Source organism: Astatotilapia calliptera, chromosome 1 (genome assembly GCF_900246225.1).
Source record: "Astatotilapia calliptera chromosome 1, fAstCal1.2, whole genome shotgun sequence".
NCBI lineage: Eukaryota > Metazoa > Chordata > Actinopteri > Cichliformes > Cichlidae > Astatotilapia > Astatotilapia calliptera.
Genome location: NC_039302.1, coordinates 21216494 through 21229386, shown reverse-complemented (window position 1 = coordinate 21229386; position 12893 = coordinate 21216494). Strand labels below are relative to the sequence as shown.

General features: G+C 40.5%; 1 protein-coding gene and 1 long non-coding RNA gene across 2 annotated transcripts; one reads left to right on the top strand and one right to left on the bottom strand.

Moving 5' to 3' along the window:
* Positions 1 to 1826: 1826 nt before the first annotated feature.
* Positions 1827 to 2508, top strand: LOC113023421 (uncharacterized). Its single transcript, XR_003272575.1, has 2 exons — positions 1827 to 2303; positions 2397 to 2508. It is a non-coding gene; the product is annotated as an uncharacterized LOC113023421 (long non-coding RNA).
* Positions 2509 to 3224: 716 nt separating this feature from the next.
* drc4 (dynein regulatory complex subunit 4) lies at positions 3225 to 10183 on the bottom strand. Its single transcript, XM_026169413.1, has 11 exons — positions 10091 to 10183; positions 9696 to 9791; positions 8532 to 8729; positions 7565 to 7759; positions 5678 to 5732; positions 5358 to 5560; positions 4899 to 5054; positions 4688 to 4768; positions 4400 to 4609; positions 3555 to 3620; positions 3225 to 3474 (listed from the first exon to the last, which is right to left on the bottom strand). The coding sequence occupies exons 1-11, from the start codon at positions 10091 to 10093 to the stop codon at positions 3388 to 3390; spliced, it is 1350 nt and encodes a 449-aa protein (XP_026025198.1). The 5' UTR covers positions 10094 to 10183; the 3' UTR covers positions 3225 to 3387.
* Between the last annotated feature and the right edge of the window lie 2710 nt (positions 10184 to 12893).

The window sequence follows — 12893 nt, the reverse complement described above, 5'->3', positions numbered from 1 at the left end:
TTAGGTGCTCCCAGTATATTTTGAAGCACCTCGAGGCTACAGGAAGGTCACAGCATTCAGCAAGGTGCTCAAAGAACATGAAAATCTGGATCATGTTAATCACACCCAGGATATCTATCCCCTGACTGTCCCATGTCCCCCTGCTGCTTAATTCTCCATTGAGCTGAGACTCATCTTGTGACACAGGGTTTGTTGGGGGTGTAGTCTTACCAGCAGTGCCAGACCAGCAGGACTGTGCAGGCTGTCAGTGTTTGGACACATTTATCCCTCAGTCAGGCAAACTTACAATTGAGCCCTGTGCAAGGGGACGGGAGCAGGCTCCCCAGAGTCAGACCACTGTCTGCAGGCGCTGAAACCCTAGAGGGTTGAGTGAAAGGACCATCCCCTCCCTCCACTTGCTTTAGCTGTATGATACTGTGGCCTGCACCGGGACAATAACTTCCTCCTGTATTATTGATGCAGCGGGGAACAGCGATCACTCAGCGCAGCGGGGCTCGATTCACCACGGGAATAGGCAATGAGAAACTGGATCTGCCACATACGTTCCTCCTCTCTCTGCTGGAAACTCAGTCATGGCGGAGGGAAATCATCTGATGAAAGTTGCAGTTGAGATTGGAATATTTGATTTGAGTCAACTTTTTGACCTCATATTCCTACATGAGGCCAAAAGCTTGCAATTAGTCAAAATATAAAAGTAATATATTTAAATTGCAGCTTGAGTGAGAGATATTGTTTTGTTTGATTGTTTTTGCTGTTTTCTGTGTCTTAAAATGGTGAGAACAAGCAGCAACATCCAGGAAAGAGAAACAATGGACCTGTGTTGTGCCAAAAAGTGGTTTTGAGTTATTTACCAGATTTTTAAACTGTTGTAAATGAGTTGTTGGCCTATAATTAGTCTAAAATATGCCAAATGAATGACATCAAGTACTTTTGAACCAGAAAGAACATTTCTGTCACAAGGCAGAAGCAACAATCAGTTTTTAGCAAACTGGTTTTTTATACTTTATTTATCAAGGTATAGTACTTTGTGCTTGTTTGATCTTGTTTGATCTAAAATATGGTTACACAAGTTCAAAAAATATGCAAAAAAAAACCCAAAACATATACACGTTTTACACTTATCCATTTCAGGGTCATGGGGCCTATCTCAGCTGTCTTGGTGTGAGTGCGGAACAACATGGACACTATCCACTCACTCTCACACCCTCACCCTATAGACAATTTTGAAACAGCAGTTATGTAAAAAAAGAAGCACTGGGACAGTGGGGGGAAAAAAAACAAGAAAGAACATGTGAACTTCATAGAGGGGCTGAGGTCAACCAGGAGGTGCAATCCCAGAAACGTCTTGCTGTGAAGCAACGTTGTAGCGTTAACCACTGAATGATTGTACAAAACACTTTAATGCAGGAAGCAATGGAAAGAATTTTAACAATTTTAATGAACAACTTCAAGATACGGTAACAAAATCTGCGGCAAGTTCAGGAATAAAAGTTGAATAATGTTCAAGGGAAGGTCACAGGTCAGCAATCTAATGGTCAAGTCTCGTTACACAGGATAGAGTTCAGCTACTCCAGCATTCTTGAACTGCTCAGTTTTCGGCAGGGTTCTCGTTCAGAAAGACTGACGTTGATTCACATAAGAATTCCCTGTTGCCCACGGGTCTAGACTTATGTGAGTATTCCTCAGTAAAGCCAGAGGGGAACAGGCAGGAAAAACCAGGAGCTAGTGTTACAGAGTATAGCATGGTGGAAAAGGATGGAGAGAATCCCCCACTAAGCTTTTGGGTTGGCATTTCTTTAGATTTTGTTTTGTATTAATTGCATGCTTTGGTGTTTTTTTTTGTGTTTGATGTGAGGTGTGGGCCACACCCATGTGGGAGTGGAGATTCTACTCTAGTCCAGCTGCCAGCTATTTGGAGTTGAATACAGGGAGCAGCTGATTGGGGAGGATTGGAGGCCTTCTCTATAAAGGGGAGAGGAAACAGGAAGTAGGGGTTGTCGTTGTTTTTTTAGTAGGACACTGGTGAAGCAGGGAAGCCTCGAAGATCCAGGATGAAGTGTGCACATTTTAATGGAAAAGATTTTTAACCTGGCCTGGTTTTGCTTTTAAAATAAACTGAGGATGTTGGAGGGAGGACTCATTCTTATTGGGATGTGAGTGGATGTGCTGGAAGGCAGGAAAACAAACACTGGACTGGAGACTCTCTGTGCCCCTGACAAGGAAACTGGACCAGTTTTGGGGAAGTTCCAGCTCCCAGGATGTGATGTGGAGACCCAGCCTCGAACGAAGTCAGGCCTGAAAAGGTGGGTGGCAAGCCTTTTTGAGGAAGCTGCAGGATTGATACGTTTTGGCTGCTTGTTCTTCCAAGTGACCACCTTTCCCCTGTTTGTAACCAGGATAACAACCCTGACCGTGGTGGCTTTGGGCCTTGGATTCCTGGCCAGAGTTGTGTCTTCAGCCAGTAGTTTTACCCGGAGAAAGAACAAATAAATCTTGTGTAACCCATTACAGTGTGCGTGTGGTGGTTCGTTACTGGTCAATATTAGAGCTACTACTTCCTTGTACGGAGGCCATTTTGGGCCTTACGTAACACTAGGCAGGCTCACACACCCAATCTGGATGGAAGAGGATAAACAAGGAAAGTACCAAAACATTTACTGGAAGAGGCCTGAGTGACACTGCCACATGATATAGCTTAGCAATCTGGCAATGTAGGAATAACAGTGGTTAAATACTGCAGGTGGGTGTTGATAAGAAACGGGTGCACCAGCGGAAGTCTTGGGTAACTACGCCCACTTCTGGGAGGAGTCTCGCTCCCATGACAAAGAGCGTCAGACCGAGCAAACAAGGAGAGAAAGAGTGAAGCCAGACCAACATCTGTGACCATGACGTCTGAGACACAACGATGAATTATGTGAATAGCGCCACCTATTGACTGTCATTAAAAACACCTGACAAATGACCAATGAAGTATCTTAATCTTTCAGTTGCTCCCTTTAGAGACGACATACTGGACAAAGGATGTCAAACATGGAAATGACACGCAGGCCTAAAGGAGAAAGGCCACAGAGAAATTCATGGAGGTCATGAAGGAGGACATGCTGAGGGTTGGTGTGACAGAGGATGCTACAGATAGAGGCATGACATACCCTTTAGTCTAAAACAACACAACTTTTTTTTTTTTTTTTTTTTTCCCCCCCCCCCCTCAGGATTAAGAGATCCCATTTTAAATTTTGATTTATATTTCTTTACTACTTAAAGTCATATGAGCATTAAAGGTAGATTACAGAAAAGATGTAAATGAAATAATAGTGTTCCAGTCTTTGCGATCTTTGCTTCTCACTTTAATCCAAGTGCTGCTCCACATTTTTACCATGAGGATTCCTCTCATTGGGAATTACAAAGGAGCTCTTCCACAGGAACACCAAGAGCCTTTGCCTTTACCTCAGTGTGCAGCAGCAAATGCTTGCGGACCTGCAGGATACAAAGTTTCACTGTGCTTATTGTTATGAAATACATTAAAAGTAATTTCAGGAAACAAATAGACAACTAACCATGGAAATTTGATTTATTTTGTGCTGTAGGGTCTTGATGGCAGTATTTTTGGAGTCAATATGTGCCTGCAAGAAAAAACATTAGGAGTTTCTTTAATGTTCTTATAAAAACATGACACTTCCAGAAATATACTTAAAAATATACACTCACAGGCCACTTTGTTGGTAACGCCTTGCTAATATCAAATAAATAAATGGCCTGTATTTATATAGCGCTTTACTAGTCCCTAAGGACCCCAAAGCGCATACCAGGATGAACCTTTTGCCTTCAGAGCTTTTTCTCCTATTTCTTTGTGGCACAGATTCAACAAGGTGCTGAAAACACTCCTCACAGATTTTTGGTCCCGTGATTGCTGTACATTCATAATGTGACTCTCCCGTTCCACCACACCCCAAAGGTGCTTTATTGGATTGCGATCTGGTGACTGTGGCGGTTATTTGACTCCACTGAACTCATTGCCATGTTCCAGAAACCAGTTTGAGATAATCTGAGCTTTGTGACATGGTGTGTTATTCTGCTGGGCGCAACCATCAAAAGATGGGTACACCGTGATCATAATGGGGCGGATACAGTCAGCAACAATACTCCGGTAGGCTGCGGTGTTTAAATGATGCTCAGTTGGTCCTGACGGGTCAAGAAAATCCCCCCACCACACACACACACACACAAACACACCCTTACCTCACCACCAGCTTGCTACCATGTCACTGGCTCATTAGATATTTGCGTAAATACACAGTTGAACTAGTGTATCTAACAAAGTGGCCAGTAAGTGTATATAAAATTAGTGTAAAGGTTTAGATGACTGCTGAAGAAGAGACATGAAGTAGATGTACAACACTACCTCAGTTTTCTTTATGACCCTGCTGAGGGCTGTTTGGTCCATGTTGGAGGCTGAAAGCACCGCACTGAGCTGAGCCTCCGTCTCCTCCAGGCTCTCTGTCAGAGCCTGCAGCTTCTTTTCCACCGCCATGTTCTCTATGTCTCCATTATGCTGCGCCTTCTCAACAATCTCAGTGAAAGCCTTGCGAAGTTCATCCCTTTCCAGTTGGAGCTGTGCAGCAAACACACAAAAACATTCACATAAAACGTGTGCAACTACACATGAATGGAGCTGATTGTTAGTTTTTACCTCGCTGAATTTCTGTTCCAACACCTCATGCTCTGCTTTCAGATCTTTCAGCTTTTTTCTTTTGATGTTTCCAATTGCATCCTGTCAAAAGCAGTGCACAGAAATTATGCTCATACTGGGCTACAGCGATGCTGCACACCAACGAAGATGCTGGTAAAAGCAAGAGAAACTGTCCAACAGTAAACTCTGTGAAAAAAGGTGCCAAAAGAACCTTATTTCCTGAGTAATGTCTCAGTTTCTTGGCAATTTCATCGTTTTCTTCCTTGATCTTTGAGATAAGCTCAGCAAGATGTTTGTTCTCCTTCAAAACAGTTACCACCTCCAGTTTCATGCTCTTTTGTTTCTTCTTTGCTTCATTAATTTCTCCCTGGAAAATTCAAATAAAACATTGCATGTGAAAATAAGACATATCTGGGTCAAAGCTAGTGGAAAAACTGTTCAGCAACAATAAATAATAAAATTTCAGTCACCATTTCAAATTTGGAGGCTTTTGTTTTGCATTTTCCAGAATATCAAAACAATTATTAATTCACTCGGTTTAAAGATACCCTCTAATGGTTCTGCTATTTCATAGATAAACCGTTCTAAAAATTATAAGCTGTAGTCACAAGCAGAAGACTGATCAGTAGTGAGTTATAGGTTTAAACAAAGCTTGTGTTTGTGATCGCACCTTGAGTTCAGTAAGCGTGTCCGTGTCCGTTTTCATGATAATGACAAATTCCTCAGTGCTGCGGTAGGTTTCATCGTGATCTTGTTTAAGAGCAGCGATGTGGCTGTTCCAGTGGTTTTCGCTATCGCTGATCTCACTTTTCCAGATGTTGTCCAGATCTTGTTTTAGCGCCTGCACTTTCATCTCAAACGACGCTGTAATTTCTGCCCCAGCCGTAACACAAAAGGATGGCTCCTGTTCAGTGCTTGACAACGTGAAGCGATGAATTCAACTCAGAATGCGGTTTTTATTTTTGGGTTGTGTTTTTGTTGTTTTTTTACCTGCAAGCTGTTTCTCCAGGTGGTCGCTTCTTGTGGTCAGTTCTTCACCATGTTTCTGTTAAGATAACAACCAGTTAGGAGTGTTTATTCTTGTAAGCTGAAGTATATCAGGGTCAGACGTGCAGAGCTATGTAATACAGTACTGAGGTGCAACAACAGATAACAGCTATGCCCACGGTTAAACCACAGTGAGAATTTTACACTAATTAATCAGCCTTAAAAGACCACAAGAACAAATTTGTGGTCAAGTTCTTACAGCTCATGGAAGCCACACTTTATGAATTCACATACTTGTGATTCTTTTTTTGTTTGAGGATCAATTTTGACCAAATTTTTCTCTTTTGATAAACATTAGTGATTTTTCCCCTTATCTCGTTTATTTATTTACCCACTGTCTCTGTTTGTACTTTGCCTTCTAGTCCATCTTATTCTTAGGTTATGTTCTAGTTTAGTCCTTGTTCTCCCCACAACAGGAGGAAGTATACAATCCATACTGTTTGTCTGTGCTTGTAAGCAGTCTAGCATGCACAGTATCCAAGATATCATTTTTAGATAAATGATATCTTGGAAACCAATAACAGCTGAAGCTGATTTCATTTTGATGAAAACCAGGTCAAGGTCATGGCACATTTATGAAAATCAGTAAAAACTTTGTATTATCTACAGTTTTTTGTGGATTATCAAACTTCACAACATGATACTTGGTATTGGGGGACATGAGTACGTGTTAGCAACCAAGGTCAAAGTTGACCCTGGAAAAAAAAATCAAGAAACCATAATCTATCATATGAAAGGGCACGTAGAGAGGTGTACGACACGCACTTTTTTTAATACGACACCCTACGACATCACAATGACACCATAAAGTTTTGCAAAATCAAAATATCTCAAGTTCTTACAGCTCATAGAGCCAAAGATTTCAACTGATTCATATGGGTAAAGATCATAAAGTACACTATTTTAGTATTTAATGGTTCAAGGTCATGGGTCAAAGCAGGCTGATGTCAGCAAGTTGTAATTAAAAAAAAAATCACAAAAAATTAAGGTTTCATATCCTTTCATTATTTGTCTGTATATTTATTGTGGTAGTCTCCCCTTGTCCTTTGTCACGTGCTCACTCTGTTCTATGTAACTGTCACAGGTTCCTAGTAAGTTCCTGATTTCTACCTAGTCTGAGTTTTCTTGTATTTCATTTCCAGTGAGTTCACCAATAAAGATCCTAACAATGTTTCACAATAAAAGCATTGTTAAAAAATGCTATGCTTTTGGACACTGGTTTAGCTCGGTGGTTGAGCAGCGACCACATACCGCAAAGCCAAATGCAGTGGTGTGTGAATTAAGCCATCCGTCCAGGTTCTACCCTCTTCTGTGTCCAAGTCATGGGAGTAACAGTCTAAGCAGAGATGGCCACACCTTCCTCTCCACAGCCACTTCCTCCAGCTCCTCTGAGGTGTTCCAAGGCCAGCCATGAGATGTGATCTCTCCAGCGAGTGCTCTCTCCGCTCAGCAGGACATGCCCCAAACACCTAACTTATGTCAGAAGCCTGAACCACCCCACCTGGTTTCTTTTGATGTAGAGGGGCAGCAGCTCTACTCTGAGCACCTCCTGAATGACTGAGGCCCTCACCCTCTCTCTAATGCTGAGATCAGACATCCTTCAGAGGATGCTCATTTACCACTGCTTGTGTCCACAGTCTCAGTGTTTCGGTCATTTCTCACAGCTTGTGGTCGTGGGTGTGGGTGGAAGCAAAAATCTACTTAAATACAGAAACATGAAGGATTTTTTCCTCAAAAGTGGAACAAGTGGCAGAGTATCTTTCTAGAGCACCCCGGCAACACTACGAATATGATTAAGGTAAAGGGAAATGTATGTTTTGTACTACAAACCAGTTCAAGTTCCTTCTTGGTGTGTTTAAAGTTGATCTCTTGGATGTCTACCCGCGTAATTGTCTTACGAAGCTCTTCCTCTAGGTGCTCTTGCTCTTTCTCCATCAGTTCATTGGACGCCAAAGAATCTGCATTCAGTTCAGCGATATCATTCAGGTGTTCATGCTGGAGGTGCTTGATCTTCTGCTTGTACACCTGGTGGGAAAAACAATCACATGTGAGCGTTCATATGGAAATCCAGTATTCCTAAAACACGTTGCCTTGCAGTTGGTATCATCCACCATCTTTTAGCCCTAACCCAAACCCCTGGCTTGGTACCTATTCAAGTTAGATCAGCGGTCTCCAACCCCTGGGCCACGGACCGGCCATGAGAGTTGAGGCTCGGGTGTGAAATTTATGGTTTTCAGGGTTTTTATCATTTTTTATCGTTAATTTTTTATCGTTTCTATCATTTTTGGTACCGGTACTGGTTTTATTTTGTTGTATTTATCCACGACACCTTAAAGGCCGGTCCGTGAAAATATTGTCGGATATAAACCAGTCCGTGGGGCAAAAAAGGTTGGCGACCGCTGAGTTATATTATAATCTCTGGCCAAACCTCATAGACAATTTAATATTAACACCACAGCCCTCTCGGTTACCCATCTTTATATTTTATGCTAGCGGCATAGAAAATAAAGACATTTGTACCTTAAATTTATCAGTAGCCATTAATAAGCAAATGTCCATAAACAGATTCCTACATATATCCTAGAATAACCTGTAAACACTGAACCACATATCCTGGTTTTACTAAAAACCTTAAAATATTAGCATAAGAAACTTGTCCTGATTTAGGTTTCTTGAAATGTTTTACTAAATTTAAGAACACGATTTGGGACTTCAGCATCACCTGACTCCATCTGACCAGCCTTCAAAATGGAAGAGCTATCTATTTTTTAATATTCTAAAATCAGTAAAATCTTACCTTAACGTCTAATTGGTGACGGGCCTCATTTTCTTCTACATCCTTTTCTACCTTTTGCAGCTCAGAGTCAACCTCCTTCTGTTTTCTAACTGTGATTTCCCAAAAGCTGTGGATCTTGTCCCTCTCCAACTGAAAGTAGTTTCTCTCTTCCCGCTCTCTATCCAGTTCCTCTCGAAGACGCATAATGTGCTCCTCCAGCTTAAAAACAGAAAGATGTGACTGTAGTTTTTATGTGCTCGACAAACCAAATGACTGCAACATATTGTCACTTTTTTTCACGCTTTAGGAGAGTCTGAGAAAATCACTCTCCAATTTCCATACACTCATCATGGGCATCAATATCATGGTAATTTGGTGATTTCTTTCTTGCTTTTCTCTAACCTACAAAGGATCAAAAGTTTACATACCAGCTCAAATATATACACATACAGTCACATAAGTCTTATAAGTGATCCTACATGTTCTACAATGTATCTTAACTTGATAAGGCCAAGGCCCATTAACTTGGAGGAGTGTAGATTAGAAAAAATCCCAAATTAATTCAAACTTGCACACACACACACACACACACACACACACACACACACACACACACACACACACACACACACACACAATCTTGGTTTTGTTTTTTTTGTTGTTTTTCTAATTCATTAAAGATATAGCGTGTACAATCATTCCACCCTGGAGAAACAGCAGTTCAAAGAAATCTTTAAAAGCCCCAAAATGCTATAACATCCATGTCCATGACGAGTACATGTAAACTTTTACCATATCCATGTTTTGTTTTTGTTGTTTTTGCTTCTTTTTTTTTTGGTACTTCCATGGATTTATGCATCTTAAAAGTCTTCAGGGAAAGCTTGGCACATTACAAAGTTAGAAAAAAATCTGAATTGCATTATCTGCATCATGACGCCTTTTTGCAGGCAGGGAGGCTCTAATTAAAATATTCCAACGGAGTGTTTACAGAGCTTGATCTGTATTAGGAGCCAAGATATGTCAATCTCACTTGCATTGAGTGTTATTTAAATGTTGTGCCTCAGCTTTATGTGTTACCCCTCTCAATGCACAGATCACTTTGAACAGGTTCCTATTTGCTTCCTCCTGACTTAAAATACACATTCATACACATTCAGACACATTCTATCACTCTTCAGCTCTGACCTGCTCCTTGGACATCTCATCCTTGGTGAGGCCATTTATCAGCGTGGGGGTCCTTGGATTTGCTGGTTTTTTATCTGCACTTTTCTTTTTGGGTGGCTGGGGGGGAAAGAGTCAGCACAGCTGTTTAAAGTTAAAACTGCTTTCTGGTTAGCAACCAATGACTGCATAAAAGATAAAAGTATATATGTATCGATCCATGTATCCATTTATATTTATAAAAGAAAAGGTTTTCTATAGTCATTGGTGGTAACCTTGAGTGTGTTTTTTAATTAGCAATGAGAAGTATACAAAAGTAAGCTACATTTATACACACGCCCAGCTACTAGCGGCATAAAAAATAAAGCTTGTCATTTACTACAGATAAAGCACTTGTTTCTTAATTATTTAATGCTCACCATCTTGTACGCTGCTCAAATTACGCGAAGAAGTGTTCGGTTTGTTGCGAAAAGAGCAGCACACTCAGTAAGTACTAGTGTTGTTATAGCAACATAAACACAAACCTGCTGAGGAGGCGGAATCTACAGACGGAAAACCAATCAAATGGGACAGGAAGGGTTCTTCAAGCAGGATGATTGGTTAACAATTATCAGGAAATTCTACTGAGTCTGTTGCGCACAAAACAGGCACATACTCACAAGCACTAAACAAGGAAAAAAAAATGAACATCAGCGTTTACGAGTGTGCGTATCTTTCATTAAATATTTCAGTGCTTTTAAAGCCGGTGATAGAGCTTCAGGTTTTAATGCAGTTCTTTTCATGTAACCAGTGAAATCAACTTATTAGAAGTTAAGGTGGGTAACTGGAGGGGATTCACAACTGCTGCGGAGTGTTGACGTCCTACTAGAAAGGTTTTAGCATGCTTTTCAGCAGAAAGGAAGAGACTATTATCACTCCTGATCCAGTCACCTATGGGAATAGAGCCGATAATACTTAAAAAAAAAAACCCTCCAAAAGTCCTTTAAAAATATGCCATATATTCTCCACTGCAACCACTGAACATCCAAGGTATGGACATTGAGGCTGTGGACAGCTACAGGTACCTTGGTGTTCATCTGAACAATAGACTGGACTGGACTCATAACTCAGACGCCCTCTACAGGAAAGGGCAGAGCAGGCTGTACCTGCTGCGGAGACTCAGGTCGTTTGGAGTGGAGGGCCCACTCCTGAAGAAATTCTATGACTCTGTTGTGGCTTCTGCTATCTTTTATTGCGTGGTCTGCTGGGGCGGCAGCATCTCTGCTGGGGACAGGAAGAGACTGAACAGGGTGATCCGAAGGGCCAGCTCTGTTCTAGGATGCCCTCTGGACCCAGTGGAGGTGGTGAGTGACAGGAGAACGGCGGCTAAGCTGTCATCCCTGATGGACAACATCTCCCACCCCATGCAGCAGACTGTGACAGCACTGAGCAGCTCCTTCAGTGGGAGACTGCGGCACCCACGGTGTGGGACGGAGAGATTTCGCAGGTCTTTCCTCCCCACTGCTGTCAGACTCCATAATAAAGACTTTAACTGATCAAGCACACACATCCATACATATGCAATAATACTAAGTGCAATAATCCTTTCTGTCATCGTTGTATTTTTACTCAGTTGTATATAGTATTTGTATTTGTATTCTATTTTATCTTATTGTATATTTATTTTATTTTATTCTACTGTATATAGTATTTTATTTTATTCTATTCTGTACAGTTGTGTACTGTATTTATTCTTATTGTATTCTAATTTTTGCCTCATAACTTTTGCACTGTCCACTTCCTGCTGTGACAAAACAAATTTCCCACGTGTGGGACTAATAAAGGTTATCTTATCTTATCTTATCTTATCTTATCTTATATGAACCAAGTATTAAAGATAAGTTTATATTCTGCTCCTGCTTATTTTGGGGGAAAGATTTATCCTTTTACCCTGCCAGATAATTTCCTTAAAAGCAAATTGATCTGATGGGCATAAGTGCTGCCAACTGATAGTTGAGCTGGCCTTTGAAAATAGAATATTTAGAAATTTAACCACACAATTTGTTTAGAAAGTGAAACAGTATTGACAAGAAATAGTAAGCAAAGGTTAAGTGCTAAATCAACAGTGTTTTGCTAATAGCATGGCTCTACTGAGGCCACTTTGGTCCAGACTAAAATATTAAACTCTGCTTAGATTGTGATGAGAGTATGCAGATCTTTCATTGTCCCCAGTAAATTAGATGTCTCAGTGCAGGTTATCCCATCTGCTCCCATCAAGATTCATAAAGCTTTATCACTAAACACATACAAGAGGAACAGCATTCCCATCAGTTTCAGTTGTTCTTCTAGGCTAATAGGCAAATGTTGGCATACCAGTATTTAATAAACATATACCTGTTTAACTTCAAAATATTAGGACACCAACATTTAGCTCAAAGCACTGCCATGTCATGGATGTATTTAGAGAAAGTACAGTATCAGAGATGTGAGTGTAGTTGTACAGCTTTAGGCCTGTTATTCACACGTTTGGTATGATGCAGGTATTTTAAAATCAAGCGATATCGTAAACTAATACTTTAGACCTGAGTAAAATTTCATCTGAGCGACATTTCACACATATTGTAATCTGAGGCTATAGTTCATGGTTGTCTGGAGCAGTAGTTCTCCAGACTTTCTGAAGTTGTTTCAAAATGTTCCTTTGGCTGCTATTCCACTCATTTTCAGAATATTTGCTTTTGCTTATTTGTTAAATCACACCAGCCTATGAAAGACAATAAAGGCACCCTGTGTTAGATGCTTTTGGGGGCTTTTCTTTAGTTGGCGCTACAATTTTTTTTTTTTTAAAAGATAACAATTTCACAGACATAAAAAAAATTGTATTTTTGCACAGAGGTGATTCTCAAAGAACTATTAGCTGAAGACTCGTATCTTTGCAGTATGTTCTTAAAAAATGAGTAAAAAGTGGACAAGTGGAGGTGAACATAAATAAGAGGCATTAATAATAATATTTAAAAACAAACAAACACTATCTACAGCATCTGAAAGCCCTGTCATTAAGAAAAAGGAAAAAAATTCAGGATAGACCTGACAGATGAATCTAGAGCTTCAGTTGATTGACCTACTGATCTACTAATCAGGAATAGTTTTAATGACATATTAAGGAAGGGAAACGGGAAGAAAAGGCTGAGGGATGTCAAACTGTCCAAGAACTAGACCAGAAATCAGTCAATCAATTAGCAAAAG

Excerpts from the sequence above, each read along its gene's own strand:
- drc4 (XM_026169413.1), bottom strand. Across the intron at positions 7,760-8,531 it reads GTCACCAATTAGACGTTAAG|GTGTACAAGCAGAAGATCAA; the intron begins GTAAGATTTTAC and ends TTTTCCCACCAG. Across the intron at positions 3,475-3,554 it reads AAATAAATCAAATTTCCATG|GTCCGCAAGCATTTGCTGCT; the intron begins GTTAGTTGTCTA and ends TGTATCCTGCAG.